We start from the raw sequence: 21929 nt of genomic DNA, 5'->3' as shown, positions 1-21929 counted from the left end.
CCTACTACTCTACGCTGCTCAAGATCTGAATATGTATTTCTTAGATACTCTTCCACCTCTAACTTTGTTGCCTTAAGCTGCCCTCCCTTTTCCTGGTTAAACAAACCTTTAACAAACTTGAACGGGTCCCTATAAAATGCCGTCCTTACATATTCTTTCTTCTTTCTCTTTTTCCTAAGACATTCAGCCCTTCTAAGTATTGCTAGCCTGCCTCTCAGTTCTTCCTGCAAAACATTAATTCCCTCTCTCTCTTCTTCTGTAGCTTTTTTCCACTGCTTTCTTAAATTTCTTCTTTCCTTAACCAATTTCTCCATCTCTTTTTGCCGTCTAGACTTACCTAAATGTACTTATAAAAGGATTATTGTGCCATCATGTCAAGGCAGAAATATAGGAAATAAGCCAAGTGTAATGCCATCACTGATTTATGAGGTGGTAGTGGAATATCACATTTCCTCCCAAATGAACCATCACATTATGTGAGATTAAACGCATAAAAAAGAAGGCAAATTAATTCATTCCTGTGTTTTAGGTTATGGAAATTTTCATTGTGATTGTGTGATTAGACCCTTTCAAAAGAAAGAGTTTCCTTCAACTCCTTGGTTTCGGTGTCAGTCCTGCTGTTATGATGATCAGTCTGTGTCATTTAGGTGCAGTTTAAACAGGTTCTTTGTGCCTGCTTTTTTCACCTGCCTCTCCTCTGGGCTGAGCAAGTAAAAACGCGCAAATAACTGTCATGTGCCTCAAACAAACCGGTAAGGCAACTTTAGCGTGTGTGTGAGAGAAAACAGAGAGAGAGAGGGAGGTGTAGCTCAAACAGGTGTATCCCAAACGGGTAAAGCTGCGCCTTCTTTTTCTTACTGACATGCAAAATGGATGTCCTGATCACATTTACAGACTGAGCTACACAGCCAAAAAATTGACATATTTTGCTCCCTGGATAGCACTTTGGGAAGGATCTGGATCTCAAAGAACGAAACACCATTAAGGATGATTTTGCCACACGAGGCATGAGCACACCTCATGCTTTAAACTGACCTGTTATTTAGGAACATAATACATGGATGGATGATCTTTATTCCAGTGCTGGAATTATCCAAACTTGTGCACAGTTAGCAGTAACTGCTGAGGAGGATGACGTCTCTTCTGAACAGCCTCATTTTGTGTCTCAGTGTACTCCAGATTGGTAAGATATGGCTTTTTATTGCATGAAGTCTGGTCATTAATTGAATGTTTCACTGTGCTGATATGACATTGCTATAATTCTGTCATTGATAGTGGCCTAGCTCTCAATGTGAAGGAACAGTCTAAATGTATGTGTGCTTTGGAGGTCATTATAAATTAGTTTAAACTGATATATAAAATGTGGTGCTGACTGTGATGATGACTACTATGATCTATTCAGGAGCTTTGTTCTGTAAAGTGTGGGGCAGATGGCCTGCTTTCTTCAAGGATTGCCTGAGCTGTTAAAATAACACTTTTTTTTTAACAGCCCTTAAAACGTTATCTGATATTTCAGGAAAAACAGGTTGCTGTCAATCAATCCCCCTCCCAATTCATTGGAACTGGACGAGCCCTCCTAGCAGCTGTGTGTGTGTGTGTGTGTGTGTGTGCTTGAAGTCCTCAAAAAGCTGTACATTTGGAAGTTTTGCTTAAAATACTTTGGGACCCCCTTGAAAACGAGGTGATTCACATCAAGGGGTTTATCCTAATAAAGAAATTTGAAAATATCTCTAGAATGATTACACAGTTTTTTTCTTCATTCGATCGAATGAAGAAAAATCGGATGGTTGATTCCAGGTTGATTCCTGATGTTTAGCAGCTGCAGCCAGGTCACTTGGATAGGTCTTGACCTGGCAGCTGATGCCCATCTGCTTAGCAGAGTAGCACCACCAGCTGGCGACTCGAAGCTAGTGCTTAGCACCCGGCTAACTTCTCTTCATTGCTTGGGCTAAGTTCTCATTTTAACCGTTCTTCAGAGCAAAAATGTTTCATACCCCCTTGGTCATTTTCTCCAATCATCTATGTGAACCCAAGTTTTAAGACTGGTGTTGGTACTCAGAAGACACGAAACAGATATCGCAATGATGCACTGATGGTTGACTTTGTTCATGTTATGGCTTGTGACACCCAAAAAAAAAACCTTTTATGGATGTTGACAAGGTAAAAAAAAAAATACAATGGAGACAGCTGGCTACATGTGTTGCAGACTGGAGGTCAGGAGGTTTGTGTTGGTGCTCAAAAGCAAATTCACTATGTTGCACAATGATAGACAAAACAGTGCCATTAAAAAAAAACAAAAAAACCCATTGCTATTCCATAAACACACAGTAGACTGAGGGTTATTCCTGTAATGCAGCATAAGCAGATTCCACAGTAGGCTTAAACCTCAGGGTTACAAATGGGCACACACGCATTTATGGAAAAAAACACACCTGTCTTCACAGTACACTCATCAGGTCTGATGGTAAATCATGAATCACACCTTCCCACCCTCTTCCACATCAGGTGTCCAATCAACTCCTGCAGGAGCTGCTGAGTGTGAGACACACACACTAAAAGATTGTAACATGTCAGCCTCTCAGATGGTGCAGTTAAAGACTGACTGCACCATTTTGTATGAACATTTTGTGTATAAAAGTATACTGTTAATATTCTGTCATTTTTCCATGGAAATTAGTGTGGATCGAAAGGAACAGTTCTTATTCCAGCAGAAAAAGATATCTTTTGAATGTCATAATAATCAGCTCTGTGGATAGTAATTTCAGATGATCTGCCAAAAAGTCTCTACCATCCCCAGGTTGCATGTACTCAACAGCTGTTGGTTGAGTTGCTGAGGCAGTCATGGTTCAGTCCTCATGACCCCTACATTTTCATTCTACAGCCATCATCAGGTTTTTATTCATTGTTCATCTGTTCATGTATGAAACATTTTGAGTGATCTTTGGACAGAAATGTAATACATGAATTATGACAGTTTCAGTCATCATGACCATTGTCAGAGCCACATTTCTTACTCTGCAAAAATAAAAGACAGCCTCATCATCCTTAGCTGAAAATCTACCAATCAGTCTTGTGGAAAAAAAATGTGATATAGTCACAGAACAGAAATCTTTATCTTTGTGCTGAAGGAGAAGAAATTAGTAGTTTTTGTGTGTGCCCTCCAGCTGGATGTTCTATTGTATTTTCATAGGATGTCTGGTTCATGTCTCCAGCACGTTTTGTGTGTTTAGCTGAGGTGGCAAAACTAGGCAGGGAGTAATTCAGGAAAAGTATTTTTCAAAATGATACGTTATTAAAAGGTTATTTCTATAGTAAGCCATGTTTTCCTAACATTAACCACTTTGTTTTTTAATACCAAGTTGTTTGTAATGTGTAAAACAGTTAAAGCGAGTAAAATGACAAGGAAACAGCAACTGAATGCCAAAACGAAATTTTGAAGTAAAGTTACATGAGGGTACTAATGGTCATGACAGGACTTGATCTCAGCTCTCCCATGTGACAATCAGATGTGTTGTGCAATCCTTAATACTGTAAACGTTTTTGGCTTTTCATTTATGACGCAAGTGTTATTGGGACTATTTCAAAATATGACACTGTCACTCTATAGACTCATTTTTGTGTGCTGAAGCATTTTACAAAAAATTTGTGTCTGTGGATACAAATTAATACACAATCGCATTTTGCGAAACTGCGTTAGACAACATTAAATGCTGTAGTAGAATTTCATAAACACTTGACATTAGCCTTCAACTCAAAGTTCATCCTCAAGGTTTCTTGTAACAGTGACAGCTGATCTGAGGTGTTTTAGTACTTTAAAATGTGCATTTCTTAACCTGAGGAGGCCACCACTGCAAATTGCTCATAGCAAACCTCAAAGTGCAGGCATTTGAGAACAGATACAGTAAAATACGAGAAACCAAGTGAAAACTGCTTGTACCAGATAAGACTTTTAAAAGTAACTGTTTAAATAAATACATCAGGCTGACGAGTTATCATGTTGTGATTTGTCATGATTTTTTTGTTTGGCAATAGTGTGTTTTTTTTCTTGCCATCATCTTTAACGGGGCTATTTGATAATTGAACCCTCTGAAAACATATCAGTCACCAACAGCACAAACTTGATATCATGAGCAGCAACAAGATAAGAGACGTCAGGGGTAAACATTAGACTTGTTTGCATTAGCAAAACGTCTGCAAACCTTCCTTCTGTTTATTTTTAGCAAAGAGAATAATATCCTCCTGACAGGTACTAACAAGCTGGTGTCGCTTAACCATTAAATGCAGGTTGCAGGGATCAGCATCTCTGGTGTGTGTCTGAAAATGCTCTCATGTACAGCAACGTGACAAGGGAAGAGAAAAAAAAACAAGAAAAAAAGACATTAAGCATTGGCTGTTCGTGGTTATTGACCATAATGTTGACATGTCACAGAGTGAGCTGCATGACACGCTGTGGGTTTAGACTTTATTTAGCCTTCTAGGGGCCCTGTGACTGTTTTAGTAGTGCAGACACTGAAGACTGAGCAAAGTTTGCTTCAAAACCTTACCTTGAGCAACTAGTTAAGCGACATATCTTCATGTGTACTCATGCTCTCTGATAGACATCCTGTTTTCTTCTTCCACCTTCTTTTCTGTCTTCACTCTGTCATTAAAACCCTCCTTAACCCACTAAAGTTTGAGCTTATTTTATCTGCGCCATCACATTTTTAGTTACTACTCCTGCAGACAGACTTTCTCAGTCGAAGGTAACGGTGACAGTAGCTTTTATAAGCCGTAAAAACAAGGAAAAGATTTCCAGAGCTCCCCTCTTCCTCTCTCTGAAGCTTTTGTGTTCAAATATACAAATACAAATACAGCACCCTTTGAGCTTGTAGGCATTTAACATCCAGCTCGGAGTCACTGTATTGGAGAAGGAAGACATTTTCATGGTAATAAGCTGCAACTACCACATCTTTTAGTAGGGGGTTATACATATCTGTCTTTGTGTTGTAGTGGCAGAGATACACGGAGAGTTTGTGGATTCCCCTCCAAAGTCCTTACGCTCCATGGCAGAAGAGGAGACCTTCCTGCCCTGTCAATACCAGCCGGCTGACGGCAATGTGGTGGTGCAGGTCACCTGGTACAGGGAAAAGTCTGATGCTACCAAGGACCAGATCATCACTATACACCATATGAATGGACAGACAGGTGCTCATTCTAACAAGCAAATTTTCTGTTGGTATCACGTTTGTCACTTTTGGTTGACAGGTGCTGTCTGGAGGATTTTTTTTCTCCACTTACAGAACTTTAAAAGCTTTAAACAACAAGTGCTTAAAGGTAGGGTAGGAGATCCTGGATTTTGAGTCCAGCGAAGCTGCATTTTGAAAATACACAGGTAAAAAGTCCCAACCCTTTTCTTCACTTTTCCCCCGAAGGCACGCCTCTAGAGTACATGAACGCGCACAAGCACGAAGGTGCACGAGCGCTGTTCTGACAGCAAGCATCGATCGTTGCCGTATTTAGTATTTAGTTTATGCTAACTATACGTTTAATAATGCTAGGTGCTAGCCAAGCTGGCTCTAGTTTAGCTTCCTGCCAAGCTTCTGGACGTTCACGGAGCAGGGTACGCGCACAGGGAGAAGGAGGGGGAGGGAGGAGCAGATTGCAGTTTGACAGACGGCATCAGTTCTTCCTAGATTGTACGTTCTAGAGGCCACTAAAACTTTTCATATTTGTGTCAAAACTTTTAATTAATTGGTTGCAATGGGGGTGTGAAGAGTATTTCAAGCAATATGTAAAAAAATGTTCCAGAAAAAGATCCCCTACCCCGCCTTTAAATTAGAACTGTTAAATCAGTAGAACTGTGAACAGTTTTTGTCAGTAAAATTTCAAGACTACCAAGACTCTGATCTTTGCATTGCTAATTTTTGTTGTTGTTTTTGTTTTGTTAATATGTAGTCATTTGGGAATTGAAGCTTACAGCAACCGTGAGTGTGAGGCTAAAGACTGGGAGCTAAATATATTTAATGTTATGTAGTGCCAGGCCAGGGTGCAAACTTGTGTATTAAACTGAGAGTGACAAATGAAACCCTGAGGTCTGTTTTGAGCTCAGTGGACTTATTTTTTTTTTATTTTATTTGAGTCACTTCCTTTCTCACATGCTCATGTGACCCTCCCCCTCTCTGTCTGCAGCATTTGGGACGTGGGCACAGCGCGTGCGCTTCAAAAGCAGTGAACCCATAGTGGATTCAACTTTGGTCATCATAAACACCCAGGTCTCTGATGAGGGGAAGTACATCTGCCAGATCTCTACTTTCCCATTGGGCAACTTTGAAGCAAAGATATCACTCATCGTGTGGAGTGAGTCCCTCCCTCATTGCTCTCTTGTAAAGTTGCAGAAGATTAGTACAGTATGAGTGATATGTTTGAGCACAAGGATGAAATCTGATCATTCAAGGAAATTGAAACTGACATTCTGCTTTTTACTTGTCTAACTAAAACGCAGCAGAGTTTAAAACATAATGAATGATGTAGGAACAAATAAAAACCTATTTTCTTACTTTTTCCTCACCTTATTACTCTTGTTTTATTTAAACATTAAAAACTATAACTTTTCTGATAGGATAATAGTCACTAGTAAAAATAAGGAAAACCTTAATTTATATAATCCAGGAATTCATTCGTTCATTAGAATAATTTCTACCAGAAATGTATCCGATTTTCTAATTTTTTAGCTTTTCAGAAGCACATTTTTTACAATTTAAATCTTCCCACATATCCAATTATTAGCTCTCATTTTCTATTGTCATGGATGTTTCCAGAAGCACTTCTCACATTTGCAAAAATTACACATTATTGTGGAATCTATGGTTGATTAAGCAAATCATATTTAAGTTCAGCATACAAGTACATATGAGGCTGATTCTAGTTTAGTCATCCTTAAGTTAATCTCTTTATTGCACATGAGTAGTTTTGAGCATACACTTTAATTTTTTTTACTGTGTTCTCCGACTTCTGCCAGTGTCCAGATCAAGTTCTGTCAGTCTGGTTTGGAGCTGAAATTTGCCTCCTGACAAGAAAAAAAAATTGTTGAATGGGTCGATTCGGTTTGATGCAATTCAGTGCAGTCTGATCCCTTAATGTAGATGTTCTTTGAAAAGCCAGTTCTCTGAGTGTGGCAGTGGTTATCTGCATTCCTGCACATATTTGTGTGTTTTTCTGCCACCTCCTGCAGAAGCCCTGGTTGCCCTGATTGGGCAGCTCCATCGGCCTGACTAGGCCCCACCTACTATTACCCATCTGCTGCTGGTGTTTCTGATTTGATTTTTTAGTGACAAGGGAGTAACATAAAAATCTAAGAAAGCATTGGATTGGATGCACAATTAGTGTATGGCTGAAAGTGCTGGTTGATCCATCAACAAGTTATAAAAAATTCGGAAAATGGTTGTTCAATGCGGAACAAGTAATTCTTTGTTAGAAGGACAACATCTTTTGAGTCTTTAAGTTTATGTTGTTGACTATATTATTAAGTTCTCATTATCTTCTTCACTCTAATCGAACACTGTAACCTTTTCCCTCCAGCCAATCCCATTACCTCCTTGGATCCTGTGGTTGTAGTGGAGGGACAGTCCTATCGCCAGGCGGCCTCTTGCCGCTCTGTGGCCCGCCCGCCACCCCGTCTCTCTTGGGACACCGACCTAAATGGCCAGTCTATCAATCGCTCCTCCGACAACGGGGCGGTCTCCACGCACTACTCCCTACACCCCCTGAGGAGTATGAATGGCAAGAAGCTGGATTGCCTGGTGTGGCATCCGGCTTTCCCAGGCCCACGTAGGCTCAGAAACAACCTGGTGGTGCACTGTGAGTGTTCCTTAAAGTTGTGGATGTTGGGATGTAAAAAACAATAGAAATCAAAGGATTTGAGTTGTTTTCTGTTATTATCACTACCTTATTTAATTAAAGCTGGGAAATGACTCTTTTACCTTCCAGTCCCTCCACACGCAGAGGTGTCTGGGTACAACGAAGAATGGTTTGTTGGTTTGGAGAATGCTGCCCTGAGGTGCATGAGTGGAGGAAACCCTAAACCACACAGTTTCACTTGGATCAGGTACAAGAGCACTCACCTGCCTCTTTGACTGTCTGGTGCTCATATGACTAACTGTCTGATGTGTCTGGTCGCAGATAATTTTCTTGGAACTTCCACAGTAATAATGCCAATGATTTGTCCAGTTATTCAGTGGGTTTAAATGGGATGTTTAATGAAGTTGCTCTTAGGTTATCCACCTCTGGATAACCTGAGTAAAATTATAGTTACCAGTACCCAGTTGTTTAAGATGTAAAATTTTTGGAATTGGTCTATTCAAATTCTTCCTTTACTTTTATGAGAGTGAGAGCGATCTAAAAAATGTATACAGTGCAAAGTCTTTCTATCATTTATGTTGCCAAACTCACACTATTCAAAACCTTCTAACGCTGTGATTATTTCTTGTGATCTCAAATCCTCAGTGGAAGCCACAAACAATGTAATTTCTAGCAAATATCTCATAAAAAATAATAATTACGATTCTGCAGACTGGAGTTTATATCTGAGCGATGTATTGGATTGACTCAAAACAAACTTCTGGATGTGTGTTTATGGCAGTAAAGAAACACATTCCCAGTACAGCAGTATCCCACACAGGTGTCTTTTTATGAGTCAATGTTGTTAAATATTGTGAAGACGATATGACCTGCAATATATGAACAAATACTTTAACACATGGAGTTGCACTCAGGTGTATTGATGTGCGCTGCGTTCCACTTCTGCACCTGTGCATGCTGGTTAGTTGTAAAATATGCACAGGTGCAAAACTTCCTCTGAGTGGAATGCAGCCCTCATTAATGCTTGTCCTGTTTCAGGTCAAACTGTCTGATACATCCTGATATAAAAAGGAATCGAAAACAGTCAACTTGCTGTGTGAATCTATCTAATCTGTTAACGGTACCACGTACAACTCAGAATACAAAAGAGACCCGTGTAAACTCCACAAAGCTAGCCTTACTTAATATTAGATCTCTGTCCAATAAGTCACTGTAAGTTAATGACTTCATAATTTCACACAATTTAGATTTTCTTTTTCTGACAGAAACATGGTTAACAGAGAGCACAAGTGCTACTGTTCTTAATGAAACAGCCCCGATAAATGCCGAAATGGGAGGAAAGGTGGGGGAGAAGCTGCCTTATTTAAAGAGACATTCCAGTGTAAAGAGATCTCATTTGGTGAATTCACTTCTTTTGAATATCTTAATTTTATTTTAAAGGGTGTTTCTGAATTATTGTCTGTTATTTCGACTGATTTTAACCAGTTTATCTTGACCGGGGATTTTAACATTCACATAGGTAACATGACGGATGGTAATGCCAAAGAATTTTCTTCTGTGCTGGACATGTTTGGTTTGTGGCAACATGTAACAGAACCTACCCACCTTCGAGGTCACATTCTGGACCTGGTTATTTCTAAAGGTGTTGATATTTCTTCTGTTGTGGTTATTGATTTGGCCTTGTCTGACCATTTTTGTATTTCATTTGATTTATTGATCACTCAGAATGTTCAATCAACCAGCTTCTCAGTTAAGAAGAGGTACATTAATGAGAAAACAAGTGCTCAGTTTAGGGAGGCCATAGCTATGTTACCAACAATGAGTGCAGAGTCGGTTGAAGGACTGCTGGATCATTTCAACTTAAAAATTTTGAATGTACCATCAAACCAGGGATACCTGCCAGGGGAAAACAGAAGAAATAGAAACTCAAAATTAACAACAATAATATTGACACTTTACAAAGAAAACCGTCATGTCCCTGTGTGTCTGTATCAGTTATCCACACTGCTTCACATTTAAGGAGGTTATCTTCAATGTATCAATATAACTGGACTTGTAGCACAACGGTGTCACACCATCTTATGAAATCTATCTTTGATGACAAAGATAACACCAGTAGTTGTGTTGGAAATTGTTCTCCAAATTGTATATTCTTTCCTGTACAGGTTTGGAGAAAAGAGGCACTCTTTGTTTGCTGTTTACTGACAATGTGTGCAACCATTTTTTGTGTTTCAAGGAGGGCTCTCATAAAACTCTGACCATAAGAATTTATACCATGTGAATTTGTTTTTCAACAAAAAGTTCCCCTTTAGTACTTTTAGTGAACAAAAGAAATTAATGTAGTATTTTTTATATCAACCCAATAAGTCCTACATCACAACAGCTACTTTTTTTTAAATTTCAAAATCCACAGTTAGTTACTTTAAAATGTGTCCTAAACACATGTACACTTGAGTGAAACAACTCTTGACAGTGTAGCAGGGGAAGATCTCCACCCTTTCCACTTGACTTACTCAAACAAGCCCTGACACTGTCACCTCCCGATCCTGCTGCCTCAATGGAAACTGACAGGCTCAAATATTGCGTGTGTCGTATAACATGCAGTACACTGCTGCCCGGCTTTAAACCCAGATGAGGGTTTGTCTCACATGTCTGACTTATTCTGCTTGAGTCACTCAGTGTCATTTTTAAAGCCATTTTCTTTGGTGCATTAAATATTCTCGGGGTGTGGTGCAGGGAGAAAAACGTGCGTCACAAAAAGAGACAGTGGAGGAGTGATGGCTCCCATCATATTATTAGAGGTGACAGCAGTGCTCATGAGGGAGAAATCCACACAGAATGGCTGTTTTTGCTGAAGTTAAAAAAGATGGAAAGGCTTGGTGTTTAATTTCATTAGAGTTGTTTTTGTCAGATGATGATATTCACATTACTTGTCATTAGTCACAAACACACCTCAGGAAAGAAGATTTTATGAGTAATGCTTACCCGACACACGCAATCTACACACAGACACACAGGGAACTCCAAATCTCTTGTTACAACCAACCTCTTCTTACTCACACATGAACAGATACTCGAGCTAAAGTGCGACAGCTACACTAGCAGGCAAACCTGTTGTCAGTAAGGTGGTAGGTGAAGTAATGCTAATGTCACAGTGTCATGTTGCAGCTTGTGCTGAAAGCAGACAGATGAGACATTTTCACACGAAGGGGGGAGGAAGAGGGGGAGAGGAAACAAAAGGAAAGAGATGAGTTGTAAGACGAATGGTGAACCAGTGGAAGCAGGTAGCCCAACAGCGGTGGTGTTGTGAGCCAAAAGGAGGAAGAGGAAGTAGTGAGTGTGGAATTAGGGGAGATGTTATCGCTAAGTTTTGTTACATACATATGCAAAAACAGAAAGTTCCTCTTTTTTTACTTGTGATAGGAGCTGCCTGATACAAGTGGGCTCTGAGCAAATTGTGGTGCTCGGTGTACTTGTGAATAGAAACATTCAGAGCATGTACCTGTGAGGGTGCATGTGTTTTGATCTAAATATGGGTTGTTCAGAGGCAAACATTAAGTTCTCAGCTGTTTTGAATGAAATCTGTTCAAAACAACATCACCACAGAGACTCTTCTCTCAACTGTCGAGTCGCTGAGTCACGTGGTTTATTTGTTGAAACAGAATAAAGTAACTCATATTATAAAGACAGTTTATGACTGAGAGACAGTTTATGACTGATTTTGCCTTCACTCATGAAGCGCGTTGACATGAAACGAGAAAAAACACCAAATTATTACATTAGTTTGAGCAAAACCGTACTGTAAAAAATTCATGTAAATACATTAGCCCGACAGATATCATACAAAATCAATCTTCCTCACAACACACCCAGATAATGCATGTGCAGGTCCAATCACTCCTGCATGCCTACATTGAGCTGAGCTGTAACTGTAGCTTGACTCTACTGTGCCTGTAAATCTTCTAAGCCTGTAAGTCTTCTAAAAGAAAAGAAAAGGAAAAAAAGGAAATTGCTGCTGTGACTGCAAAGAGGGACTATGTGTGAACTGTTAGTGGTTATTTTGTAGTCATCACTTTAAGAACTAAAACACAGCATTGCACTTGTTCCTCTATGCTGAACCTCCCTGTCTGGCTGCCACCATATGGTTATCTTTCTACTGCCAGTTTACTCTTCTCTGCCTATTAGTCCTATTGTGTTTTGTCACTGTACATCTGCATTGCAAGTTTTAGTCAATGTCTAACAATGAAGCACAATATGATACTTATTTCATTGCATATTTCACATTTGAATATTTAGGTTACATTAATATAGCTTGTTACTGTTTTGCCTTGTGCCTTGTGTTTCTTTCTTTGTTCAAATAGTAAGGGAGCATGGAGTAAGATTAGCCATTCTTATACCCAATTGGTCCTCAAGATAAGGGGAAATGAGGCGGAGCACAGGCACAATGAAAGCATCTAATCAAATCATAAAGTTACTTATATTCCCACATAAAATCATCAGAATGCATCTAATAAAAAGGACTAAAAACAAAATGTGGCTTCTTTTAAAAATCTGTTCCTGTGGCTTAATTTGCTCCAAGTTAGGGGTAAGTTGATTTGTGTCAGGAAACTCATTTCATGGTCTATTTTTTATTATATAAAATGTATCATACAAATATTTTTTATTACACAAATAGTTTGCTCTTCACAGGTAGAGTTTTGCAGGGTTTCCATGGTTTGAATCCCATTCCTGCTTATCTTACCTCTTTTATTTCTCCCCTACCCGAACCAGGGTTTGCATCCTCACCCCGCTGTGACTGGTGTGCAGTTGGTGAGAGTGAGTTGTATGGCTTTGTTTTTGCTGGCATTCTTAGTGACTGTAGGATTGTTTAGGTGAGTTTGTCTGCTGAATCTGCTAGTGTGTCTTGTCCTGCCTCCACCTCTGACACCCTCTATATTTTCATTACCCCCTACCCGAACCAGGGTTTGAATCCCATTCCTACTTATCCTAACCTCTTTTATTTCTCCCCCTACCCGAACCAGGGTTTGCATCCCCACCCCGCTGTTACTGGTGTGCAGTTGGTGAAGAGGCTGAGGTAGCTTGTGGCTGTGGGAGGAAAAAAAATAAAAAATAAGATGGTGGTTGTGGTGTGAGGAGCAGTGATGGCTGGCATTAGGGGGGTGACTCTGGGACGCCAGTGGGCCCAACTAGACGAAACACTGATGAAAGGAGGTTCCCACCTGATGACCCCAATGATATGTTGGTCAGCACTGCTCACTGGTCTATATAGGGAGTATAGGGAATTACTCACTGAGTCTGGTCCTTTTTTATTCATTTTTCTTTTTCTTTAGCACAAGTTTCTTGTATTTACCTTGAATTTATTATATAAAATGTGTCATACAAATATTTTTTATTACACAAATAGTTTGCTCTTCACAGGTAGAGTTTTGCAAGACAAGGTGTATGTTTCTGTCCCTACGAAAGGTTCAAGTTTCATGCATTCAGTTACAAGTTTGTATTGTTATTATCAGCACTATTGTTTTAATCAGCCTACTGAAGGGCAATGAGAGGAAAAAAAATTTTTTTTATTGGCTCTGATGCCTTTCGATTTACGCTTGGCTCCTTTCATTTTACTGACAAAAATCATCCATAATGACAGGAAAAAACCAAAACATTTTGGTTCTCTGTATCATTTGTTACTATGCTTCTGCACTTTACTGTAAAATGCCCTTTTGAGTAAGTATTTGAAGTGTAGCACACTATCTCTGCATATGAAGGTGATGACAAACTTTGAAAAAAATATGTACCACTAAACAAGTGGGATAATCCCAAGACAAGAGGATAATCTGACTGCACTGTTATATAATTTTGTCTTGTACTTGTTGTTGTTCTGCTTACAGAATCAGTGGAGAGCTTCCAAAAGGTGCCATCGCCCACCCTAATGGAACACTAGTTTTTGGGAAACCTCTAAACTCGTCAGATGAAGGCACCTACCAGTGTGTGGCAGTAAATGAAGTGGGAAAAGCAAGAGCGGAGGTGGAGATTAGTGTGAAAGGTAGATAGCAGCACACATCAGACTAATGCCACTCAGTCGCTATATAGTCCATTTTATAGTGAGTTGGCCATTTTGTGGTGCTGCTTGTAATGCCAACTGAAACTTTTGATCACTATATGTCACAACAAACTCATATAGTACACCAAAAGTAGTGTGCAGAGCCTGCAGACCATGGGTGCTTCTCAAAGTTAAGTGGGCCAACGTCAGGTAACATTCCCACCATCAACTTCACCCAACACAAAGAACATATTAAAAATTGACACGGCTGTCAAAAGCATTGCTGAAATTTCATAGAACAAAAAGAATAAGTCCTTTGAGGGATCCTTGACTGTAGAACAGCCCTTCTTCAGGGTCTAATGACGTGGTATCTTAGAAAGGGCATCCTTTAAGGATTCTTCTTTCACTTTGAGAAGCACCTGACATTGGTAGACATAGACCATCACGCATTGCACCATGGCGCCAGGAACTGACACAGTGTGCTATCGCTGCATTGCCAGCTTGCGCTGATGTTTGCAGCACATCATTGTGGTTTTCCTAGTCATTGAGAGTGCCTGGTGAGTCAAAAACACACCCAAGTTGTCTCAGCCTCAAAGTAGTTAGTCTCTTTTTATATGCCTGAGAAGCAGGACTTGAGAAATTATTAGTAATACAGGCCTATGTAGAGGGACCATATTAGAAATTTAAGTTGGTCAGTCTAAACAGAAGACATGTTGGGGGCAGGTTGTGATGTAGCTCGCCTTTCTAGATATTTCAACGGAAGTTACGATGCATTCACCGTGGCTTTAACAAGAGTTCTTATTATCATATATATTACATTATAATTATGCAGTTACAGCATCAGCCAAAGAGGTGTAGGTGGATACAGTGCAATTTAAAAAAAATTTAAACTGCGCATATATCTGTGTCAAAAAGTTTAATGTTAGTGAAATGGAAAAAAATGACAATCATAGCATGTTCTCAACCAAAAAAAAGCAACCTGGTGTTATCTGTCTTAACGTTATTTGTCTATTGAACACATAACTGAATATACGCTGCATTCAAGTGGTGTCCGAAATACATTGGCCTCAGTCTAATCATAACCACTAGTGAGTTCTCTATATAGTGAATACTATAAAGTGAGTGAGTACAGGAGTGGGCAATTCAAACACACCATGAAACTTGTCATGAGAATGTGAGCTGTAAGCATGCATTTATATATGTATATCTGTCTAATCCTACATCTCCCCCTCACAGAGCTCCCCCGGAAGCATAAAGAGTTTGAAAACATGTTGACAATCATCGTGGGAGGCGCAGCTGCTGGGCTCCTGATCATGATGCTCATCATTGTCATCACACTTGCTTGCCACCACAAGCGCAAGAGCAAGAAACTAAAGAGGGAGCTGACTGTGAAGAAGTATGAGATAACATGTTAATTAAGATTAGATGAGATTAGATGGAACTTTAATAGTATCTACAGGGCATATTGAGCCAAAATAAATTCTATTAATGAGGCAAATCAGGGCTATCAAGCATATTACAGCTGACAGTTACAATATGACATTAGAGCATGATTACTAGATTTAAATGAGTGTGTATGAGTGGAAAATTCAATCGACAAATGACTCTGTATAAGCAGAGATGGAGAAAAATATGCAAAATAAAAAACAACAACTTATGACTCAGTAGACATATGTTTAACTGAATCTAATTCTTCTATTTTGTCTTGCCCATCTCATTTTTGACACAGGGAGGAAATAAGCACTCTCTCCAGGCAAGCTTCTTTCAGGAGGGTGAACTCTGTCAGCACTGATGCCAGAGGAGTGGTACTTACACTGAATTATTATTTTCACACTCAGTACACTGTCCTTCAGCAGCACCAGTAGTTGTAGGAGTCAAATGCAAATTTTACCCTCATCATTCCTCTGGGAAGTTTTTAATGTTTTTGAGTGGGTTTTTCTCTTGAGTGACATGTGTTTCTTTCAATCACAGATAGAAGAGTACATCCCTCTGAAAGTGGAGGGAACCCTAAGGACGAGCCTGTCATCCCTCGGGGTCAGTCTACGTATCTATCTATCTAAATCTGCATGCACTGCCAGGGCCTGGGACTGGGCTGAAAATATTAGTTGGACTATTTTTAGGTGGATGCCACCCTCACTTACTGCATAATGTGTAACTGGAGCAGTGAACAGTTTAGACTTGAAACAGGGGGAATGAGCCAACCTGGCTTTTCCCAAAGCGACGGAATCTTAAACCCAGCAGCTCTAAAACTACATAGTTGACATAAAACAAATTGTCTTTTGACTCAAAAAAATTAAACAATAATAAACAGAGAGGTCAAAATTCCAACGGGGCACCAGGCACAGAGGTAGTTCTATTTAATTGTTAGCTCTTTCCTGTCTCTCTGATAAGTAAAGCTAATTAACTACTGGTTACCTTCATTGCATACAGACACGAGCCACGCAGTCTTACTATGTAATATCTAAGGTTGAATTCACACGTACGTGTCTCAAGTGTCAACAGTCTCACTTCTCATTCACATTGAATGGGCTTACGTGTTGCGAAGCTGAATTACATTTTTTTTGTCCATTGCTTCGCTTTGCTGGCTTAGCTTACAGTTGAATGTTGAGAAGAGTTCAATCCTTTTGAGTGGCAGTGGAGGCACCAGTCGGTCAAATTGCCTGGCTAATAGTGTATTTTGTAATAAATTAAACTCTAACAAAAGTAATATTGCTGCTCTGTATAACATGCTAAAACATGCTCATAAGGATGTGGGTCAGGATAGAAAAAGGCGCTACACTGTGGAGTGCCATACCTAATTTCAGCCCCATCATTATTGTCCAAAGACTTTTCACTTTTCAGCTTTTCTATCTTTTATATTGATGTTTTCCATACTTAGTGATATTGTTAAAATGCTGTCAAAGTCAATGGCTTTTGTATTTTGCTATTTTGCTAGAGTGAAGCAACATGTTTAGGACCTAGAAAAAAAGTAGTCATTTGAATTTTTATATTAGTGATCTCACCTTAAACTGCTTAAAAATAATTCTTAGAAATAAAATCTCCTTGAAAGTGGGACCCAATTTCAACTAAACAAACAAAAAAAAACTGTTGTCATTATTATTTTTTACGTATACGTATTGTATACTGATTTATGCCCAGCTGACAGCTTTTCACAAACCCTCATATCTGTTAGCAGTCAGTTCATATAGAATTCATTAGTGAAGTGTGAAATTGTCTAATTTTTACTGTGACAATTACTGTATTAGGCTACAGATATCTTTTCCGAGATATAACGGAAATTCCAAGGATATATTTAAACATTTCAATAACATGAAAAGTATAGCTTTTGTTATCATGAAATACATTATTAGTCTGCCAATAGACTAGGAAACACACATTTTATTCTATTTGTATGAAGCAGATATTACCATGCTCCTTTCTAATATATCTTGGTAGGGGCTTTTGTTGTATTTGAACTAAAACAAATAAGCTGGTTCCCCCAGGCTTCCACTCTTTCTGCTTAGTTAAAAGAAATATATTAGTTTTTTTTTTTTTTTAGTTCGAATACAAATCTGAGGGGCAACAGTCATCTAATTTCTCAGCAAGAAAGTGCACAAGTATATTGCCTAAGATTTCAATTTAAGGCTGTTAAAGTTTGGCCACTGTCAAAATGAGCAAATCATTAAACATGATTTGGCTTGCTTTAGATAATTTGTACTTACCTAGTGAAAACTCACCTGAAAATAAAACAAGGAAACACTGCAATCTACTGCATGCATCTAATCAGTGTATCTATATATAATTATGCGTCTATTTTCCTTTGCTAGCAGGAGCACGCTCACTGCCGGGACAGCAGATCTACTATCTCAGGTGGGCGGGTAGTAGGGGGAGCATATGATTCCCTGGGCAGACCAGTCCTGTACAACAACTCCCGGAGGGGAAGAGACAGGCTTTTGGATAGAGAAGAGGAGAACCGACTCAGAGTGGAAGCATATGTGAGAAACAGCACTATGTCCTTGGTAAGTGTGTCATGTTGCATTCATGATTTTGGGCATGTCCAAGCATGATTTCACCCAACTGTAGAATTCCTCTCACCCAGCTTACTAACCTCCCCATACTTACCTGAAGTCAATGTTGCAATTAGTAAGTGTATCTGCTCTTTGCTTTTACAGCAAGAAAGTCGTTTCCACCCTCCTCTCACACAATCAACCTTCCCTGTTGTACAGTCAACTGATGTCTTAAGACAGCTAAATGGCAGCGTCATTATCCCAGCAGCTGGGGGTTCACGACAAGGAAGTGTCACCAAGACTTACCTGAACCCTGCTATGAGCTGCACCTACCCTCCAGTAACAGATGATGAGGATGAAGTTGATGAGGGGTTGGGCGGTCCTGCCAGTCAAGAGCATCCTGATGATCAAGACAGTGAGACCAACAGCTCTCGTGTGTCTGAGGCTCACAACACACAAAGGCCCAAACTTGGGACAAGCCCCCATCTGAACAGTCCCCACGCCTCGCTGATCCACAACGCCCAGATTGTTTAGCAGGAAAACATCAAGTGAAAATGTGGACCTGTTCAGCTCTGGTTTTTGGAGGTTTCAAAGTCACAGCCCCCCGAAAATCAGTCTGCTGTCAGTTTCTGAAAAATCTGCACCTTCACAACAGCGCTGTATTTTCTAATCCCTAAGTTGTGTGGACACATAATGCAATGAAGTCAAGTCATCTTCAGAGCATTCCTGATTTCTGCAAGTAGTTTGGGGATCAACGATGTGTTGTAGACTCCCAGATTACCAACACAAAGACAATATCACAAAATATCTGTTGCAGCTACTACAGTATTTAATTAGCCAGCTTTCACAGTGCAGTTGTTGCTCTAGTCAGCTGTACCTGACAGGTAAATGGATAAATGGTAAGTGGATATCGAAAGCACTCAAGGACAAGTACAGTAGAAAAAGGCAGTGGGAAAGTTGGTAAATCAGTTAAGCATATTGCAACACCTCCGTACTGAGGGCATAGTTTTGCTTTGGTGGTATTCAGTGTAGCTCAAAGTAGCTGTACATACGATAATTTTGCTTACACAACACCGTTTGGGAGCTGATCCGGATCTCTGGTTTTCTCATCTCTGGCCACACCTGAAACGTGCATACCACCCTTTTGTCCTCCTACAATTCCGAGACACTGAGACAGATAAAAAAAAAACAAGAGGAATCTGCTCCACACATGTCTGTAAATCTGTACAAATGTGCATATGAAATCATTTTTTTATCAATATATTGTTCTTTGAAATATTTTTGTAATACAATCCAAGTCACGTTTCTAGCTATCAACACATCTACATTTGCACATGTACAGTGCAAATAGAAGATCAGCATTCCCCCCTTGTATATATCTAGGATGAAAATTGAAACCTTATATGTAACACTAAATCACATGATGTGGCTGGTTTTGTAAATACATCTGAAATTTTATACTGGAGAGACAAACAGTCTGTAAGATTTCACAACTATGGACACACTGTATCTACACATATACCAGTGAGAGACGGATTTTTTTCAGCATCCATATCAGAACGATGCCTTTTCAAGTGGAATGTGACATGGACTGTTACAACTTTTTCAAACTGCATCAAAACCAACTTTGTATTGTTTATTTGTGTACCACTGGTTTTATTCTATTTTCTTTTTTTTCTTTTCATACTTTATTAGTGTTTGTGGGTTCTGTTACAGCCAAGATAGGGCCCTGACAGGGCAAAAAATGTGCCAAAGGTGAAATGTTATATGAAGTATTATTTTGTTCTCTATCCATACAATTCCACTATAACAGCATTGACTTTTCTTAAATGCTACAAATATGTCTGTGTACAAGACGAGTCAAAAGCCACTGGAGTTATTAATGTTCGGGGGGGGCAGTATGCTAGGACCGTTTGTGACAAACTCAAACTCATATCTGCAAGCAGCCAACAGAGAAGGGCCAATGAAATACTTGGTTATACTTGTTGTAAGCAGTGCCCCCTGGTGCGTATAGTTGCAAATTGCAGGGATGAGCCAACAACCACTCCAACTGCAAGCCTTGACTCTGCATACCATATTTCACTGTGATTATAAAGATCGTCCCGGTCATGTCCCTGCATTTGTCTATTTTTCATTTCTACTTTAATGGGTAAAAACAATTGTGCATGTTTTTTTGTTTTTTTTAAAGGAACACTCAAATGTCCAAAAAATTGGATTCCCTTACACATCTATTGTTTTTCCTTGATTTTCGACGTTGTAAAGCAATACTGAATACATCTCAAGTATTAAATAAACAATGTTTCAAAGTTCTAACCGGTCAAAGTAACCAGCGTTTGCTTCCAAACTGTGCATTGCCTTTCTCTACACCAGCTTTATTATGTTATCAACTAGAAAAACAAGTGCTGAACACATGACTAAACTAATGTATGCTCTTACCATATCCTCTCAAGACCCAACCTTGATATTTTGAATGCAATTTTTTCTCTCCCGTTTTTTGGGTATGACTAGAATCTGGTCAGTTTAAAACCCAAGCATATCCTTTAAATGGGAAGTAGCTTTTGTGAAATAAAAATGTCTTCATGTGGGGACCAGGATCCTTAATGAGGTTGCTGGGTCCCAGGAGGGTAAAGGGGAAGTTAAAAGTGTTCCCCTATAACAGCTAGCCCTTTTTGACAACTTTTCACATAAAAATCCTAGAGGCGTGTTTTGGTCATGCTAATATAAGATGTTTAGAATTATGGCACTATTCATTTTGCCCAATGTTAACTCCTAAGCTGCTCTTATTTTTTTCTCCGTCAGTCGTTTTCCTTGCAGCAGTTGGACCATGAAAGCCTGATTCTCACAGTTTTGCTCTTAGAAAGATTTCACGAGAGCCACATTCATCTCAGTATTCATTGTTTTTTACAACTAGGATTGAATAAAGTTGAGTAATTCAAATTTTAAGGTTGATGACCTTTCGCTTCTTATTACTTAGTTGAGCAGTTCTTGCTGCGACTTGGATTTCTATGTTTATAGGCTAGTGGGTAATGGGAACCAGGAAGATTCTTAAATGACAGTAAAGCTTCAAGGTTTTTTTTCTCTGGTTGCATTTGTAACACTGACATACACGCCAACCACTATTTGGCTGAAAGGTCAAAATATGCCACCCACATCTCCGCCTCTCAGCACTTCCTCAAATTCTCATCTCACTCTGCAAATCTCACTTTGCTATGCTCATGTTGTAAAGAACAAAAATCTATCCATCATTCCATATTCTATGCCCACTTAATCCAATTCAGGATCCCAGCTGCCACTGGATGAGAAGCAGGGTACATTCTTGACGGTTTGCCAGGCCAACACAGAAAAAAAACGAGACAAACATTTGATACACAAAATGATGCACTCTCACACACAATACTAGAGTCAATTTAGAATCATCAATTAACCTAACATGCATTTCTTTGGATGGTGGGATGAAGCCGGAGTACCCGAAGAGAACCCACGCATGCATGGGGACAACATGCAAGCACCACACAGAAAGGCCACAGCTGGCATTCAATAAAGAACAAATAGCAATGAAGCAATGATCATAATAATGGGCCGCTAACGCTCACTCACTGAGCACCAGAATCCCGATCTTTTCACATGAGATACAGCAAACGCTTGAGCTTAATTCCTTTTGACACTATGTGCCGCCACAAACAGAAAAACCCTTTGGAAAACTAAATTTACTGACATCAGTGTAGAGAGGAGTCACTGCCTGTGCAACAGCTGTTCCTCTTGGAAGAAGACACCTCTCTGTGTCACTTTACCCCAGTGAGCCAGAGCTGGTGGCTACAGCGAAAAGCAATGAAGACATGTTTGCTCTTACTTGGGACACTGCCATGTCTTTTGATAAATTAAATCCACTTGTGGTTGGACGTCATTGGCTAAGATATGAAGGCTTCTAGAAACTGATTTCATGCCATCACAGAAAAAGTCAGATCTGCCATTTTAGCAGCCAGATGAAAACACACAAACTTGATCCTCCATGTAGCTTGTGGTAGCTTCTCCTATAACTTGATATAATCCCACCCTCCTAGAAGTTCCTCCCTCAC

General features: G+C 39.5%; 1 protein-coding gene across 2 annotated transcripts; it reads left to right on the top strand.

Moving 5' to 3' along the window:
- Positions 1 to 806: 806 nt before the first annotated feature.
- Positions 807 to 20166, top strand: nectin4a (nectin cell adhesion molecule 4a). 2 transcript variants are annotated; one of them, XM_075450806.1, is made up of 11 exons: positions 807 to 1183; positions 4990 to 5184; positions 6169 to 6336; positions 7558 to 7836; positions 7966 to 8083; positions 13716 to 13870; positions 15104 to 15263; positions 15597 to 15672; positions 15839 to 15901; positions 17677 to 17865; positions 18019 to 20166. In XM_075450806.1, the coding sequence occupies exons 1-11, from the start codon at positions 1132 to 1134 to the stop codon at positions 18385 to 18387; spliced, it is 1824 nt and encodes a 607-aa protein (XP_075306921.1). In that variant the 5' UTR covers positions 807 to 1131; the 3' UTR covers positions 18388 to 20166. The 2 variants fall into 2 exon arrangements, with proteins under 2 accessions (XP_075306921.1, XP_075306920.1); XM_075450805.1 differs by having other exon boundaries at positions 17674 to 17865.
- Positions 20167 to 21929: the final 1763 nt, after the last annotated feature.

This window comes from Odontesthes bonariensis, chromosome 19 (assembly GCF_027942865.1).
Source record: "Odontesthes bonariensis isolate fOdoBon6 chromosome 19, fOdoBon6.hap1, whole genome shotgun sequence".
NCBI lineage: Eukaryota > Metazoa > Chordata > Actinopteri > Atheriniformes > Atherinopsidae > Odontesthes > Odontesthes bonariensis.
The sequence above is the reverse complement of the archived record's forward strand: the minus strand, read 5'-3'. Positions and strand labels throughout refer to the sequence as shown.

Excerpts from the sequence above, each read along its gene's own strand:
- nectin4a (XM_075450805.1), top strand. The coding sequence starts at position 1,132 with ATGACGTCTCTTCTGAACAGCCTCATTTTGTGTCTCAGTGTACTCCAG. Across the intron at positions 5,185-6,168 it reads CCATATGAATGGACAGACAG|CATTTGGGACGTGGGCACAG; the intron begins GTGCTCATTCTA and ends CTCTGTCTGCAG. Across the intron at positions 15,902-17,673 it reads CGAGCCTGTCATCCCTCGGG|CAGGAGCACGCTCACTGCCG; the intron begins GTCAGTCTACGT and ends TTCCTTTGCTAG.